The 16,791-nt window shown below is 38.3% G+C and overlaps 1 protein-coding gene across 1 annotated transcript in view; it reads right to left on the bottom strand.

Moving 5' to 3' along the window:
• The window catches only part of CTNND2 (catenin delta 2), a 538,472-nt gene that overhangs the window by 87,140 nt on the left and 434,541 nt on the right, over positions 1-16,791 (bottom strand). The window contains exon 17 of the mRNA XM_072413368.1: positions 3,287-3,437. Coding sequence (XP_072269469.1) covers positions 3,287-3,437 — 151 coding nt within the window. The remainder of the gene's footprint in view (positions 1-3,286; positions 3,438-16,791) is intronic.

Below are 16,791 nucleotides of genomic sequence, written 5' to 3'. Positions count from 1 at the left end.
TAGGTAAGCAGGTAGACAAGTAGCAAGTTAGGGGCAAAAGGTTTAGAAAAATCAATCTGTAAATGGATAGAGAGTTCAGGATTAAAAGTACCATTTCAGTGTTTGCAGATGACACCAAACTATGTAATGGAAGTTATCATGCTTGGAGAGACAGGGCCACTAGGGGCGCTACGGCTTGCACAGAAATAGTGTGAGCCTGAGTAGGGCCAAGGAGCAGAGTCTAAGCAGTAACCAGGTCTTTTCCAGAGCCTCTAGTGGTGAAGATGTTGCGTTGCTGGTTACTGCCAGGTTGCAGTCCTTGGGCACACCAGGGTTGGCAGGAAGATACATGGTACCAAATCACTGAGCAGAAGCAGGGCAGACAGCAAGCAAGTGAGGTCAAGTCAACAGCCAGGGGTCAAATACCAGGGATCCAGGAAATAGACACCAGTGACACAGAGGCCACTGCTGACACAGGGAACACAGAAGACACTGGAAGCAACAGGAGGCACAGGTGACACAGGGATAACCACAGGCAAAGAGTAACACTGGAACAGCACAAAGGAACTGGCCGGGAAACAACAGACTGGGCAACAAGGGGTTAACAAAGGACCTGGACAAGGAGAGCACTGAATTAGGCAACAGGTGTACAGAAACTTGCTCAGCAAAGCGAGGGGGCTCGGCCATAGTGGAGACACGTTGCACGAATGCTGAGTGCTGTGTCTGAGCTAGCTAAATAGCCAGGGATGGTTAAGAGGCCATTTCCTGAATGGCCAGCAGGATGAGTGAAACTGATAAAGCCCTGAGTCAGAACTGCCTGCATGTGTACGAGAGAGGCGCCTGTGCTTTAGTGAGGAAAAGGTAAGTTTGACAGGGGTACACTTTGACAGAAGAATACAGGATGTCTATATTCTACAAGCAGACCTGAATGTACTGTTTGACTGGGCAGCCAGGTGGCAAAATTACATTTAATATTGAGAAATGTAAAGTTATGCATTTAGAGGTTAACAACATGCATGCTTTATACTGTCTAGGGGGAAAACATTTGGGGAGGCAGACATAGTAAAGAGTCTGGGGGTTCTGAGAGATCATAGACTTAATAACAGCATGCAATGCCAAGCTGCAATATTGAAAGCTAGCAAAGTACTTTTTTGTATTAAAAGAGAAATACACTGCAGAGATCAAGACTTAATCCTGCCCCTGTACAAAGCATTGGTCAGAACACTCCTGGAGTATGCAGTCCAATTTTGGGCACAAGTTCACAAAAAAAGATATTGTGGAATTGGAGAGAGTGCAGAGAAGGCCAAATAAACTAATAAAAGGAATGGAGGAGCTCGGCTATGAGGAGAGATTAGCTGAAATGAATCTATTCTTCATTGAGAAGAGACGTTTAAGGGGGAATTTGATCACATTGTATAAATATAAAAATGGTCCATATAGAAAACACTCTTCCCAACTATTCACTTTAAGATTGTTACATAGGACAAGAGGGCACTCTTTGCGTCTGGAGGAAAAGAAGTTTAGGCTCCGGAAAAGGAAGAGTTTCTTCACAGTAAGGTCTGTGAAAATGTAGAATACGCACCTTTAGGAAGTAGTTTCAGCAACTATTATAGATTGCTTTAGGAAAAAGCTTGATGCTTTTCTAGAAGCACAGAATATAACTGGGTATTAAAGTTTTAAAGTAATAATAACATGTTGATCCAGGGAACATCCACTTGCCTCACAGAATGAGGATTTTTTTTTCCCGTTGGAGCAAATTGTACCAGGGTTTTTTTGCCTTCTTCTGGATCATAGGGTTCTTTAACTGGGATATGTTTATTTCCCTAGTGGTTGAATTTTATGGACTTATTTCTTTAAACCTGACTAACTATGTAATAAAATCTGACATTGGTTCTAACTAAATGTAAAAAATATATGCTGTTTAAAGTCTGCTTTAATCAAGCAGGTAGGCCTTAAGGTGAGGAAATAACAAGCTGCAATGTGTTCTGCAAGATGCTGACTGGGGAACGCATTTTTTTGTTGATTTAGATCTTGCACATGTTTACTAATTTTTGGGTATTTAATCCAGAAATGACCTCAGTTTTTTTACTATTACATCCAGTTTTTACGATACAGGATACCCTCCATTTTTGTCAAAAAATATACAAATTTTACAATGAAAAAATAATGAAATAACTTAAATGTACTGTTTATTTATTTTTTTTGTTCATGCAAAGGATTTATTGTTACTCTTTGACATTTATTTTACAGTAAAACATTTGAAAATGCTCAGGTAAGCAGTTAAAGTAAACATTTACGCTTAGCTTTTCCTGGAGTGTTCAGTGTTGGGAAAATCCTGCTGGATGCTCCAACAATAGTAAGCCATCATATGTACATCCTATCTACCCTGATACCGTCCTTCCATGACCTTAAAATCTTGATGGAATTGTTCACCTTGCTCATCACTGACTGCACCAAGGTTTTCCAAGAAGTTAGAAAGATGGCTATACAGAAAATGCACCTTGATGCTCATATTGCAACCAAGCATTTTGTAGCTCTCCAAGAGTTTCTGGACAATTTTTGTGTAAATATTTGCTCGTGTGTTTCCAGGAAAGTCCTTGACAATGGCACTGAATGATAACTAAGCATTCTTTTCGACTTCTGACATTGTCCTGATGAAATGTTCATCTTTAATGAGCTGCTGAATCTGTGGACCATCAAACACACCGGCCTTTATTTTTTCAATAAAGTCCTGTACTATGTGTTCCTAGATAGAGTTTCTCTATCCAGGAACACAGTTTGAGTCACACTGGCTGCTCATTCATTAATAAACGCAAGCCGCATGACTCGGGACTCAGAGAGGAGGAGTATCGCAGCTGCATTTATGAATGGAGCCGCGAGAATCCTCCTCTCAGTGAGAGATCCCCGGGCACTACAGGTTAGAATAAAGGCTTGCCCTCATTCTGACCTGTAGTTCTCGGGGATCGCTCACTGACAGGAGGATTCCCACGGCTGTATTAATGAATCCAGCCGTGATAATCCTCCTATAGTGATTTCCGATGAATTCTCGAAATTGTGCTGAACCATTGGAACTTTGAGGAAATTTTTGCGAGAATGCCAGAGGAATTCTCGTTCATCCCTAGTACTTATACTTTAAATAAAAAAAAAATAATTAGGAGTAGAGAACAATGTAAAAGTCTGCCTTGAAGGCCCTTTAATCCTAATTTTGTAATACATTTTTATAACAATTTTTAGTATTCATATGTTTAATTTCCTAAACTATTTAGCAACCGATATATGCATGTAGTAAAAAACTAAAACAACTTACCAATTAGTTCTTTATTTCTAACATCTAAGGCCATATTCCTTAATGCAGTAGCAACAGCACAAACCACTCTGTCATTGTCTATTCGAAGGAGCTCCACCAAAATTGGTAGTCCTTTTTCTTTCCGGACAGCAGCACGAATATATAGAGACCACTAAAATACAATTTAAAAAAAAAACTGTTTTAAGTTAAAGCTAAATAAAAAGCTTTATCTAAAATATTAACTGTTATAAACATTGTAGGTGAAAAGAAAAAGAATCCAGTATCATGCATGTATCCAGGTAAATTGTATCTAAAGCCAAAACTCCCCTTTTTATTTTGGATAGAGTATCTATTGCTGTGCCATTTGGGGAGCTCTCACTGAAAATGAAAGTTAAAGAAATAAAGGCGAAATTATCCAGTAGGGACACTAGTTCTGGAGTCAACTTTCTACAAATCGATTTCCCTCATTGTAGAAATTTCTTTTTACTTCCTATTCAGACTAGTGAGAAGATCTGTTGGTTGGTTTATAAAGTAGGTCACAATACTATGGGTCTGATTTGTTAAAGCTCTCCAAGACTGGAGAAAATACACTTTCATCAGTGAGGCTGGGTGATCCAGCAAACCTGGAATTAATTTCTTAAAAGTAACTTGCTATTTGTTAGCAAATGTTTTCAATCCTGGCCCAGATCCATTTCAGGTTTATTGATAAACCTGGGTTCACTGATGAAAGTGTATCTTTGCTAGTCTTGGAGAGATTTATTAAATTAAGCCCTATGGCCGCTCAAAAAAGGGAAACAATCAATATCTTTCAGATATTGACCATTTACCTGGATTATTGAGGTGCTACAATCAACCAGAATATTCAACATTTTACTAGGAGTGCTAACTAATCATCACCAGCCAATAGGAGTGCTTCCTGCTGTTTACAAATAAGGGATAGCCTGGGAAACTCTGTGTTGTTATAGCACCCCTGACTGGATCGGACATACCTGATCAATGTAGCAATCAACAATGCCCTAATTTGTAGGATTTCCAATGTATTCATCAGCAAATTTGAGAGTTTTAAGTTAACATATAAAGCTGGACTTTAGTATTACAAAGATATACAGGCTCCTTCACTGCACTAAAATTGCATACTCTGATTTCACTACACATAGGCAGCTTGTTACAGTGTGCATTTAAAGCTGCAGCAAGTCAGATGGAGCCTGCTAACTTTCCTGAGTGATGGGCATCCAGTATCATCTAGCCCTTTACTCTCAGCTGAACTGTCCTTGCCTTCCTTCTTTCATTTTTTGCATTTTAGTTCTATTAATTATATAGACTCACTATCACCTTTGAACATTACCACAGTTTCCTGTTTAACGTACAGCACCTCACCCTTCCCGTCTTACCAGCCATAAACTGCTTGTATTACAGAAAATTAGTGATGTCTTTAGATCTAAAATTAGGTAAAAAATGAAAAAAGAAAGCTTTTGAATTAGTAATTTAATTAATTAGTGATATTTCTTGCATTGGGGACAGTAGAACGAGGACCAGGGGAGGCAAAATATTAGCAAATAAACCAAACTTAAGTATTTGTTGGTTTTAAGCCACAATATGTGTGATAAATCAGGTTAACGATTCAATTTTTTCTCAAATATACAGAATATAATATGAAGGAAGAAATAGTGAGCAACAAGTATGTGACATTTGCTGGAATCACACAGTTGAAACATGCTTTTTCGGGCTATTCCAAAACCGCAGTTATTCTAAACTCCAAAAACTCCATCTACCTTAATATGTAGTTGTTTGCCTGATACTGTGTTTAAAAAGATACAAGAAAAGGAAGGAAATGAGGAAGATCCCAAAGTTTAGAGCCTGAACACTTACTAGCTCCAATAACTTTCCTCATCTAATTCACAGATCCTGCAGCTAGTAGTAGTGTCAACAAACTCTGCTCCAGTAAGATAAAAGAAGGGAGTAATGCTCTTAAAACTTTTTCTAGCTATGGATGAGAGTCAGACATTTTTTTTAGTGATGGATAAAACCTTAAAACTAGTTATAATGTCTAGAAAATTGTGTGCCCTGACACACAACTCAGCATCATCTCTGTCTGTCGAACTCAGCATAGGGTGTGACTATTGTATCCATTTTAGAGACCACGTTGTGAACTCACATATATACCTACCTCTGTGACATCCCTCACATAATAATTTCAATCTATTACAATTTATAAAAAATTTCTCCGCTAAATCCCCTGAAGAAGCCGATAGGCGAAACGTTACTCTACTCGCAATTTTTGCTAAAAAGGGATACTATGTCTAGTTAAAAGTTCTAACTTCCCACTAAGTTACCAAAGGGAACGGCCAAAACTACTTTGTATAAATGTGTGCCATACAATTTTGATTTGTGATTTATATGATGTGAATGTGGAACCTCACATAATATATTTTGCTATTGCCACAAAATAAAAACATCAATCATTTCTTCCACAAAATGTTCTGGGTTGGCAAAACAGTTGATTAATTACCAGAGGATAAAATAGATCACTTTCACTACTCCCCACTGGTTTTAGTGGGTGGTTGAGGTCTCGGGGGGTCCACCTCTGGTGTGGTATCTCCTAATTTATGGTGATGGACCCTCCTCTTTCATGGGGGGAGGGTAAGGGCTGCGAGTGAAATGGGTTCCTGAGCCAGTTTGGGTAGTTGCGGCTGGGAACAAACAGCTAGAAACAGCAAGACAGGGAAGCAGACCTCTTAAAAATGTGTGGTGTGGGCGGTGCCTTCGAGGACCTACAACCTGGGGAGAGGATGTTAGGAAGTACAGTCCTGTTGTGTTATCCTGTTGGGGTTTACTGATGTTTTACTGATGTTAATAGTTGATTGATATTTAGGTTATTTATGTTTAAGTATATACTGAGTATATACTTACTAAAGTTAAGATATATATATATATATTTATATATATATATGTGGTGGTATTTTGTATTAATCCAGTTACAGTTTTAAAGGAAGGTTTTGATAATAAACAGTCATTTGGCCATTTCCCAGACCTGTGTGTGGTACATTTATTAGGGGGGGGGGGGAATAAAGGAGGAATGGTCATGGGAAGGTGGGGGGTAAAGCTGGGTGTTTGCCTGGAAATATCCTAGGTACCTAGGACATGGACCAGATCCATTCCATATTTTTTCCCTAAAAAGTATTTTCTACAGGGAGATGCTGGAAGCCAGGTTAAAGGATGATGATTTTAATACCTATTCCCTCCAATGATGGTTTAAATTTAGAACTCATCTTTTTGCTGGCCAAGAAAAAAAAAGAATATTAGATAGATTTAAGTACAGGTAGTCCGAGGGTAAGAACATCCGACACACGGATGACTCCTCCATACGAATGGGGCTTCCCTCCCTTGTGTGCAAGACGGAGGCTTGGAGGATGTGGTTTGCATGCTTCAAGGAGACATTTTTTGCTAAACACAGCTGAGACGGAGCTCTTCTGCAAGCTCTTGTAACTCTTTAATGACCAAGACAAACTCTGTAGTTGTTTATTTTTGCATATCAATGCACAGCTTGCTCTAGAGGGTAATGAATGTCTAGGCTGCATAAAGTTTTTTTTTTTTTTTTTGCTTTGTTTGTGATTAGCTCACAGGGAGGATTGTATACAGTAACTGACACCACACTGCCTAATAATATGTTGAGACAAACATCATCCTAGTTGCATTTATTAAAATATTGTACCTATTCTGACTTACATACAAATTCAACTTAAGAACAAACCTACAGTCCCTATCTCGTATGTAACCCGGGGATTACCTGTACTTTACCTGTTACTCCTTAATGTATCTGGGTAACCCGAATGTAACAATCATGTCCACACATGATTTCTACTCATTATACGTTTGTGAGATAGACTTGTGTGGCTGGTAAAACTTGATTTTATTTTCTCTTCTTTTGTCCTAGTTAATGTCTTTGGCTACTTTTATGTTCTTGTCCTTTTCATTCCCTTTTTTGTTATGTCATATGTTTATACTTGAAAATTCAATAAAAATATTAAAATTGCAATCATCAAATATTTAATACTTCCAAATATTGTATCGCAACATATCACATTTTTACAATCTTCTGGGATGGGACCGCCAAAAAATGTTTTTGACTGATGTCTATCAACTCTGATACTGGACATGATTCTGGACAGGAGAAATCAGGAAATCCCTTGGGAAGCCACAGTAAATCTGAAATACTGTAACAAATATCACATTAAACTTTGAACACCTATTTGCACTGCATCCAAGCATACCTTGGCCAAAACATGGAAATCAGTTATCCTAAATGTGAGTCAGGCCAAATGTACACTGGCTTGGTATTTAAAAAGTTAAGGGAAAGTCAATGATGTTGAAAAACAAGGAGCTCCAAATAAATTTTGCCTTATTTTCACTAGCTATTGCTAATAATTTAACCTGTTTTTTTACCTTTTTTAGTTTTGTTATTGGTAATAGGTGTTGAAAATCAGAAGCTTGACATAACTTTCAGAAACCTGTAAATATTATGTTAGAGTTGTATTATATATACACCAACATTCATTATACTAATCTAGTCAAATGTAAGTGTGTACTGTAAATATAATGTGCAATTGTGCTGTATCTAGACCTTCAGTTGTAAGTTTTTTGTTATTGTGGTGCAGATTTGTTACCTTCCCAAAATTATATTTTGTTTGATTTTGTTATATCTGGTTGATAAGTGCAAAACCTACCTGTTAATCCTACCATAAATCTAGTGAGCTAAAACTTTTGCCACTGCTATTCTGCCAACAGTTAACATTGTTATTAGTTGTTTCTGTAGACTTCATAATACCTCTCCTTATGTTATGAAGATAAGAAGGGCAAAGGGGGAGAGAGATATATTGTATTCCTAACACACTTTGGGCTCTATTTATAAAACAGTGAATCTGACATTCCCTCAAAACATCCCTTGTGGGAATCTCCCATTTCTATGTATTTCAATAGCAGTACTTGATACCCATGAGGGAATGTTTGGGAGAATGTCTGATTCCATGTTTTATAAATAGAACTCTTTCCCAACTCTTTCTCTGTCCCAAGGTAACAATGGCACTTCTCCATTATTATACATTATGATGAGTGAGCGTTGTTAGTATAATATGGAATTATCATCACTTTACAAAAGTATGCCTATGTCTGGATTCAGGAGAAAAAAGGAAAAAATCTACTAATATATGCTAATAAATAATAATGTAAACTAATGAAGTTACCAAAGCATTACCATCTTTAGGCACCTATATGTTTTTATTCGGATTTTGAGATCTAGATACACTTTAACAAAAATAGGGATAAAGCTTCCTGAGCATAAATGAAGTAGTCTTTAAATAAATACACCAAAGGCTACCTAATCCTTTTTTTAAGGGGGGGGGGGTTGTTAAAATCTTATTATACTATTAAAAAGCACTGTGTATTAAAATGGATACATCCTACTGAGTTAATAATAATATACAATAATATTATGGATATATAATATTCTATGAACAGAGGAAAGATAATTTTGATTTTAAAACTGGCATGATTTTTTTTCCAATTAGATCAATTGGATTTTATTTTAATGCTAATCCACATTAAGACATTTTATCTGTTTTGAATACTTTTTTTGGTTGTGTATGGATGTCTCTATTGATTTTACCATTGAACTTCTGTTTGTAATCAAAATACTAATATACAATTGCTAAAAAGCAGCAATTTAAAAAAGACACAGTCACAATTCACCTGATATGGATAGGGACCAGGTACCTGCTGAAGCTTTTTTTTTTTTTTTTTTTTTTTGACTGTCACTAATTTTTGCGGTTATTTTTATATATAAAGTTGTACAAAAAACAGATATTTTCGTTAGCTAACAATACACAATATTTTCAATGGCAATATTAAATGGCTTGGTAACACCTACATTTATGTGAAAAGTAAAGTATTTTCAATTTCAATTTTCAATTCTTAGGCTCTACATAAGACCCCATGATCCAAAAGTTTGTTCAACCTCCTTTGGCAGCAATACCTCTAAATAATAATTTCTGTATGACTCTGTATCAGTAAGCTTTAGCTGTAGTTTAAATAGTCGCACATCTTTCTCACTGTAGAATAATGGACTTGGAATTGTTTGTAATGTCCTTATAACACTTTTCAGATTGATGGCCAGTGACAATTACATCTCTATTATCATTGCTTGTGCCTTTCGCTCTTGGCATTGTGTTAGCACACACCTGAATGCTCCAAGTTAGCAAACTGGCAAAGCTTCTGCTTTTATAGAGGTGATCATGCTTGATGATGCTCAATAAATCAAATGCATTGACTAGCTGCTACCTACCTATAGTAGTAAGTGTGTTCCTGATTTTTTACACACTGCTTCTGCATTGTAATGAAATATGCCATGTGTTGTTTTTCAACTGTTGTATCTAACACATGATTTTTTTTTATATCCTGGTATGCAAAACTGAAATTCCTATTTATATACTTTTTAAGAATGTCCTAAGGGGAAGAAAAACAAATTTCCTTTTTTTTTTTGGGGGGGGGGGGGGGGGAAATAATACTCTCCTCCTAAATACGAATAGGCCTGTTTACTACTTATTATTGGTATATATAGATATATACTATATGTTTCTGCAATCAATAGTATAATCAATTAATACCCATATTTTTATTGATTTAGATACAAATATTACAAGTGCCAAATACATGTTGCCAAATTACTACCCCTGAGGAAGCCTAACAAGGCGAAACGCGTCAGGTACAACCATCAACATGATCCAATCATTATAATTATGTGGCAGTAATGTATATGCTGTGTTGAAATGAACTATGTCTAGTGTCTCTTAAGGTCAATTTAACAGTTGGTGCAGCCCAAGCTTGTATTGTGGTCCAACCCTAAAATTGTTTAATGCACTTGATTATACGCTGTATTTTGTGATCTTTTGGTAATTATCCTGTACATTTTTAACCACAAGAAAATATTGTGGCTTATGACAAATGCAACTTAATTTGTCTATATAAGATATTCATTTCTGTTTGTTTCACTGTATATCCAATACAATTCTCTCTTTTGTGCAAAAAACCCTGCTTTCCTTCTCTTCATAAATATGTTATCTAGTTCCTCATTTAAGTGGAGACTTAATGAGAGCCTACTTACTGATCCATTGATTAAACGTGAAATACATCTGCACATTCAGAATTTCTTCTCATTGAAAAAATCCGCTGATGCTTTCCTGGGAATTAATTGGGAAGCTCACAAATAGTGTTGGTGGAATATCTCACTATTCAATTCGATAGCTATTCGATCAAATAGTGAGAAATTCACCGGGTGATCAAATGCCGAACATGGTTTTTTTTAAGGGTCTTTTAAGGGCAATCAGATTACTCTTGCAGCTCTTTACCAGTTGTATGTGTTGTTGGATAGAGTTTTTCTATGCAACAACACATAGTACAGCGCTGCAACAGCAATTGCTGTTGCCGCGCTGTGTTACTACTATGTATTCTTGGATAGAGTTTCCCTATCCAAGAATACAGGGCAAGTCCCCATTCATCACCTGTAGTGCCCAGAGATCGTAGTGGAACTGCAGAGGTAATCTGCTGTTCAGTTCCATTGTGATTTCAGGTGGGAAACTGAACTGCAGGCTACCTCTGCAGTACCACTACAATGTCCGGGAACTACAGGTGATGAATGAGGACTTGTCCCCATTCATCACCTGTAGTGCCCTGTATTCTTGGATAGACAAACTCTATCCAAGAATACATAATAGAAGCACAGCGTGGCAACAGCGATTGCTGTTGCAGCACTGTACTATGTATTCTTGGATAGAGTTTCTCTATCCAACAACACAGGGCACTACAGGTGATAAATGGGGTCCCCATTCATCACCTGTAGTTCCTGGACATTGTAGTGGTACTGCAGAGGTAATCTGCAGTTCAGTTTCCCACGTGACGTCACAATGGAACTGAACAGCAGATTACCTGAGCAGTTCCAGTACAATGTCGGGGCACTACAGGTGATGAATGGGGACAAACCCTGTAACTGCAGACAAGTCCCCATTCATCACCTGTAGTGCTCGGACATTGTACTGGAACTGCAGAGGTCTGCAGTTCAGTTTCCCAAGTGATGTCACAATGGACAATTGCCTATTCATCCCTGGAGATCCCGCAATGACAGGAGGATTCCCACGGCTTCACAGCCACAGGAATCATAATGTCATTGTGGGAAAACCTGTAAAAAAAAAAGTTAGTTAAAAAAACACAAACTCTTAATACCTTACTTTAAAATTAATTTTTTTTTATTTTGTAACACTTTTTTCCCTAAATTTTTACCGTCAAATCCTGTGCTTTTTGGGTCGGGTCTATCCGAATTCGAACAGCCATATTCGAGTCGAATATAAGGACAACCCAAATTTGAACACCAACACTACTTACAAAGCTACAATTAGCCTAGCCATCAAACTAGTAGCTAGGTTAAAGGAAACCCGAAACCAACAAATTGAACTCAAATTCAAAGAATACCATAACATTCAGTGCCAACATAAAAAGATAATCCTCTCCCTGATTCCCAAACCCAATTGGAGTCAGTGCGTCTGGAACTTAATTTGCTACTCACCACTAGAACCGACAAATCTTTATGGTGGGCGACCATTACCTTTTATAGATGCAGTGATAAACCAGGTAGACTACTAGTCAACAAATTGAATTCTTAGACCCAAAGTTCATGTCTTCCCCCAAATCAAGCTGAAAGGGGTACTTTGTCACAGCATCCTGAGAAAGGTATGGCTATGTTTCATGACTTTTATAATCAGTTATATGGTAAATCTGATCTGGTATCACAACTTCACTATTTTCTCAAAATTTTTCCTTGGCTTAACTGAATAACAAACATAAAGCCATCTTGGAGAATCCATTCTCAGTGGAGGAGCTGTTGAAAGTCCTCAAGCTACTTAAAACTAGTAGTGCACCTGGTCTAAGTAGATTTTTAAATGCTTACTTTAAAAAATGTGGCCCCACCCTGGCGCCTCACCTGGTAGAGTATTTTAACTCAGGAAAAAGAATCCCCCTCCCTCTGGGGCAAATTTGGCTTATATTAGTGTACGAGGGGGTGCTGAGAAGTTCCTGGCTTTGTCCCCTTCCAGATGAAATAGAAAAATGAGTGTGGGTGCATATGACAGCCTAATATCTAAGAATGTAACTGTGCAAATATCAGGTCTTTGCGATTCTTAAAACTGTTTATTGTTTTAGTGGGAAGCTGTGATGGCAGAGGCACAAGCAAGTTTCACGTCGTTGGAATTACGGGCCATCATGAAGTTTTTGTTTCTTCAGGGAAAGTCAGCAAAGGACATTCACACTTAGATGTCACAAACACTGGGGGAGAAGTATCTTTCCTACAGCACTGTCAAAACCCGGATATCTCGTTTCAAGACTGGGCATTTCACTGTTGAAGATGAGCCCTGCAGTGGGCGCTCCCCAACCTCAACTGACCCGGCAACCTGGGATGCTGTCCATGAGCTCATTATTGAGGACTAGAGAATATCTGCAAAAATGATAGCCCAGATACTTAACATCTCACGGGAGTGTGTTGGGTTTGTTATCACCACTAACCTAGACATGCTCTAGCTGTCAGAAAAGTGGGTGCTGAAATGTTTGAACAGTGATCAGAAGAAAGAACACGTTAAAGCATCCAAAGCTGTTTTGACCCATTTTGAAACTGCACAGGACTTTCTGGCTAGGTTAGTGACAGAGGATGAAACCTGGCTCCACATCTATGATCCTGAAACCAAGGTACAGTCAAAGCAATGGCACCACAGCGGGTCCCCGCGTACGAAGAAGTTCCGAACCCAGAAATCAGCAAAAAAGTCATGCCGTCCGTTTTCTGGGACAAAGACAGTATTCTGTTGGTGGACTACCTACCTCAGAGCCAGACAGTATTATGCTAACCTGCTAGAGCAGCTGAAGGAGGCAATTAAGATGAAACGCCGTGGAAAGTTGATCAAAGGGATCCTTTTTTTGCAGGACAATGCACCTGCGTACCTGTCCAATGTTGTGGCTGCCAAATTGAACACCCTGGGTTTCCAATTGGTCCACCATCCCCCCTACTCACCTGACCTGGCCTCTTCTGACTAAAATCTGTTCCAGAATTTGAAGAAACACTTGAAGGGGCAACGTTTTGAGGACATTTCTGACGTCAAAGATGCTGCTGAGAGCTGGTTTGCGGCCCAACGGTTGAACGGTCTAGAAAAGCTGCACCTATACTGTACCAAGTGCATCCGTCTCAGGGGGGAATATTTCGAAAAAATGTGTTATTTCATAGCTCTGGCTCTCTTCTTTCTGGGCAAAGCCAGGAACTTCTCAGCACCCACTCGTTATTCCTAAACCAGGGAAAGATGCCACTGAGGTTTCAAATTTTAGACCAACTTCTCTTATCAATTGTGATCTGAAAATTATGACGAAGATTTTAGCCTTCCAGTTCAATTCCTTTTTGGGAGCATATATTCATCCAGACCAGGTGGGGTTTTTACTTCATAGACAGGCCCTAGACCAGACAAGAAGGTCTAAAGATTTAATATCTCTCCTAAATAGCCAATGGGATCAGGGGGCTACTCGAGAAGCTTTATTTTTATCATTAAACATTCAAAAGGCTTTTGACAGCATATCATGGCAATACCTATTCTCGATATTGTCTGCAATGGAGTTTGGCCCGCATTTCACCAATCTTCTTAGGGCACTATATGATACACCTTCAGCCACTATTTCCCCGGGTGGCTTTTTGTCCTCCTTCATTTTGATCCAAAAAAGCCACTAGACAAGGCTGTCCTCTTTCCCTACTCCTCTTTGCTTTAGCCATGGAGTTGTTGGCTATTGCTATTAGATCCAATCCAATACAAATATTAAAGGCATTCCTTGTGGTAGCACAGAACATAAATGTGCCCTTGTGTTTGCAGATGATGTACTAATGTATATTACTTCCCCCCAACTACTTTACCCAATTTGTTCAGGCTTCTGGGAGACTTTGAAAGAATCTCCGGTCTACAGGTTAACAGTGCCAAATCACAAGCTCTCAATATTAATGTACCTGCTAACCTAATTAAGACTCATAGACTTACAGACTCATACAAATTTTAATGGAGTGAAAAATCACTTCAATATCTTCAGACCTGAACAGATGGATGAAGTCCCCCCTGTCATGGTTCGGATGGATAGCTTCCATTAAAATGAATGTTCTCCCCAGACTGCATTATCTCTTTTGCACTCTCCCGATCCCAATTCCCATCCATAATCTACATCATCTGCAAATGAAAATTAGGCAATTTATTTGGAAAGGGATAAGAAGCAGGGTTCAAAAGGCCTCTATGTACGTTCCACGTACCAAGGGAGGTTTGGGAGTCCCTCATTATCCATTATTATAGAGCAGCGCAATTAGCCCAAATTTCATTGTGTAATGTCTCTGGTCCCAAGCCCCAATGAATAGACTTGGAAGGGCTAGCTTGTCCACAGCTTCCTTCCTTTCCTTTCTTCTCCTATGGACCTCAAATAAATATAGACCTCAGATAATCTGCCCGGTGCTTGTCCATTCTCTGACAATTTGGGATGAGCTGCGATCTCATTCGCAAATCTTCTCGACCTATACTCCTCTAACTCTACTATGGAATAATCCAGAGTTCTCCCCTTGTAAGAACTGTAACAGTTTTAAGTGGTGGATATCCAAAGGCTTCATGAAAATAAAAGATGTGTTGGATGTGAGAGGAATGTTGGGCTTAGATTATCTGACTAGCAAAAGAGAACTTCCAGCTAGAGAATATTTTAGATATCGACATAAGTCTTTCACCTGCTCCAAACTTAGAATGGCTTCCCCTTCCAATAGACCCACTCCTTTTGAAAGCTCTTGCCGATCTCTACTTGATACGAGAGGCCAGATATCTTTGCTATACTTAGCCCTTCCCATCCCCCATGCAAAACCTAAATACATAGAACAATAAGAACAGGACCTTGGGGTATGCTGGGAAAAGGAAGACCAGGATGAAAAATTTTTAGCCTTATCTAAAGTCTCCCCGAAATCTGGCCTAGTTGAAGCTTATTGTAAGGTTTTATTGCGGTGGTACCTAGTCCTAGACCAACTATGAAAATACACTCAAACAATTTCTCCATTTTGTTTTAGAGGGTGTGTGTCTAGAGGCACCATGTTTCATATTTGATGGACATGTCTAAAAGCCCAAGTGTATTGGTCTGCAGTTTTTAATTAAATATTGGATGTTACTTCCTATAATATCAATAAAGCTCCAGAATCTGCATTGTTTAGCAAATTTGATTGCCCCTTACCCACCTGCTCGAGAAAATTGATTAGTCTGATTTATTATCTGCCCGAATCTCCCAGGCAAAAGCTGGAAACAACCTGATATTCCCTTTGATTCCAATGCTGCAAAATTTAACTGTATCATGGTTAATGATTATACTTAATTATTATACTTACCGACAAAATTGAGAAATTTGAGCTCATTTGGTCCCCCTGGATTGACTACAATTCTTTTTAATGCCTTTCATTCTGACGATCAATATTGCTGTTTTTCTCTCCTCTTTCCTTTTCTTTTTTTTATCTTTTCTTTTTGATTTGTTATGCTCTACATAGGTCTCCTCCCCTTTCCCTTCCATACTGTTTTTTCTGATCTCCCCCCATTTCCCCCATTGTCTCGTGTCCTTCTGCTGTTCCCCCTCCCTTTCCTCCCCTTTTGCCCTTCCTTTATCTATATGTACAGTTATGGTCTAATCCTGTTTCAGTTAGATCAATATATTAGTGTTTTTATTTTTTTTTCCCATTTGTGATTTTCTGTTTATCTCTCACTATGTATGCTTTTTATTTTGTTACACTTGTATGTAACAACATATACTGCTTTACTCCATGCCAGAACCTGTATTACAATGAACATTTTTTGGAAAGTATTCTACTTTTGGTTCCTATCCAACTGTTTTGTAACCTTTGGTTCATGTTAAATTTTCAATAAAAAGATTGAAATACAAAAAGTGGGTGGGGCAAGACACAACAAATTTATTGTTCCCAGTTGTTCCACCCCAAACTTTCTAATGCCTGCTGCTTTAGTATGTCAACTTTATTCTTTTTTTGTATTATGGCCAAACTGTTCAGTGCTGTGTATTTTAAACCAGCTTCCTAGTGTTTTGTAATGTGTAGTAGTGTAAAAGTGCAATCAATGTAGTTTAACAAGTTAGGCTCAGTTCACAAAAAAAAAAAAAAATTCAATTACTGCTCCTGAATGACTACTGGCAATTGCTAGGCACCTGTGATTGATAACAGGTGGTAACTGTTAGGCCTGAAAAGTTTTTTAAGCAGCAGTGGTTCCTGGCATGAGAACAGGGAAAATGCAGCAAATGCAACCTTACTGCCAGTGTGAATTCTGCCTAACTTCACATGTTGGCTCCTAGGGCTTTATCTAGGTAAAGTGAGTTAAGCTCTGTTAAAAAAATTTGTTATCACTTCATTTTTCCACAAACTAAGCCCAGCAAGTCCCAGGCTG

This window comes from Pyxicephalus adspersus, chromosome 5, assembly GCF_032062135.1.
Source record: "Pyxicephalus adspersus chromosome 5, UCB_Pads_2.0, whole genome shotgun sequence".
Lineage (NCBI taxonomy): Eukaryota > Metazoa > Chordata > Amphibia > Anura > Pyxicephalidae > Pyxicephalus > Pyxicephalus adspersus.
Note: the sequence above shows the minus strand (reverse complement) of the source record. Positions and strands in the feature narration are given on the sequence as shown.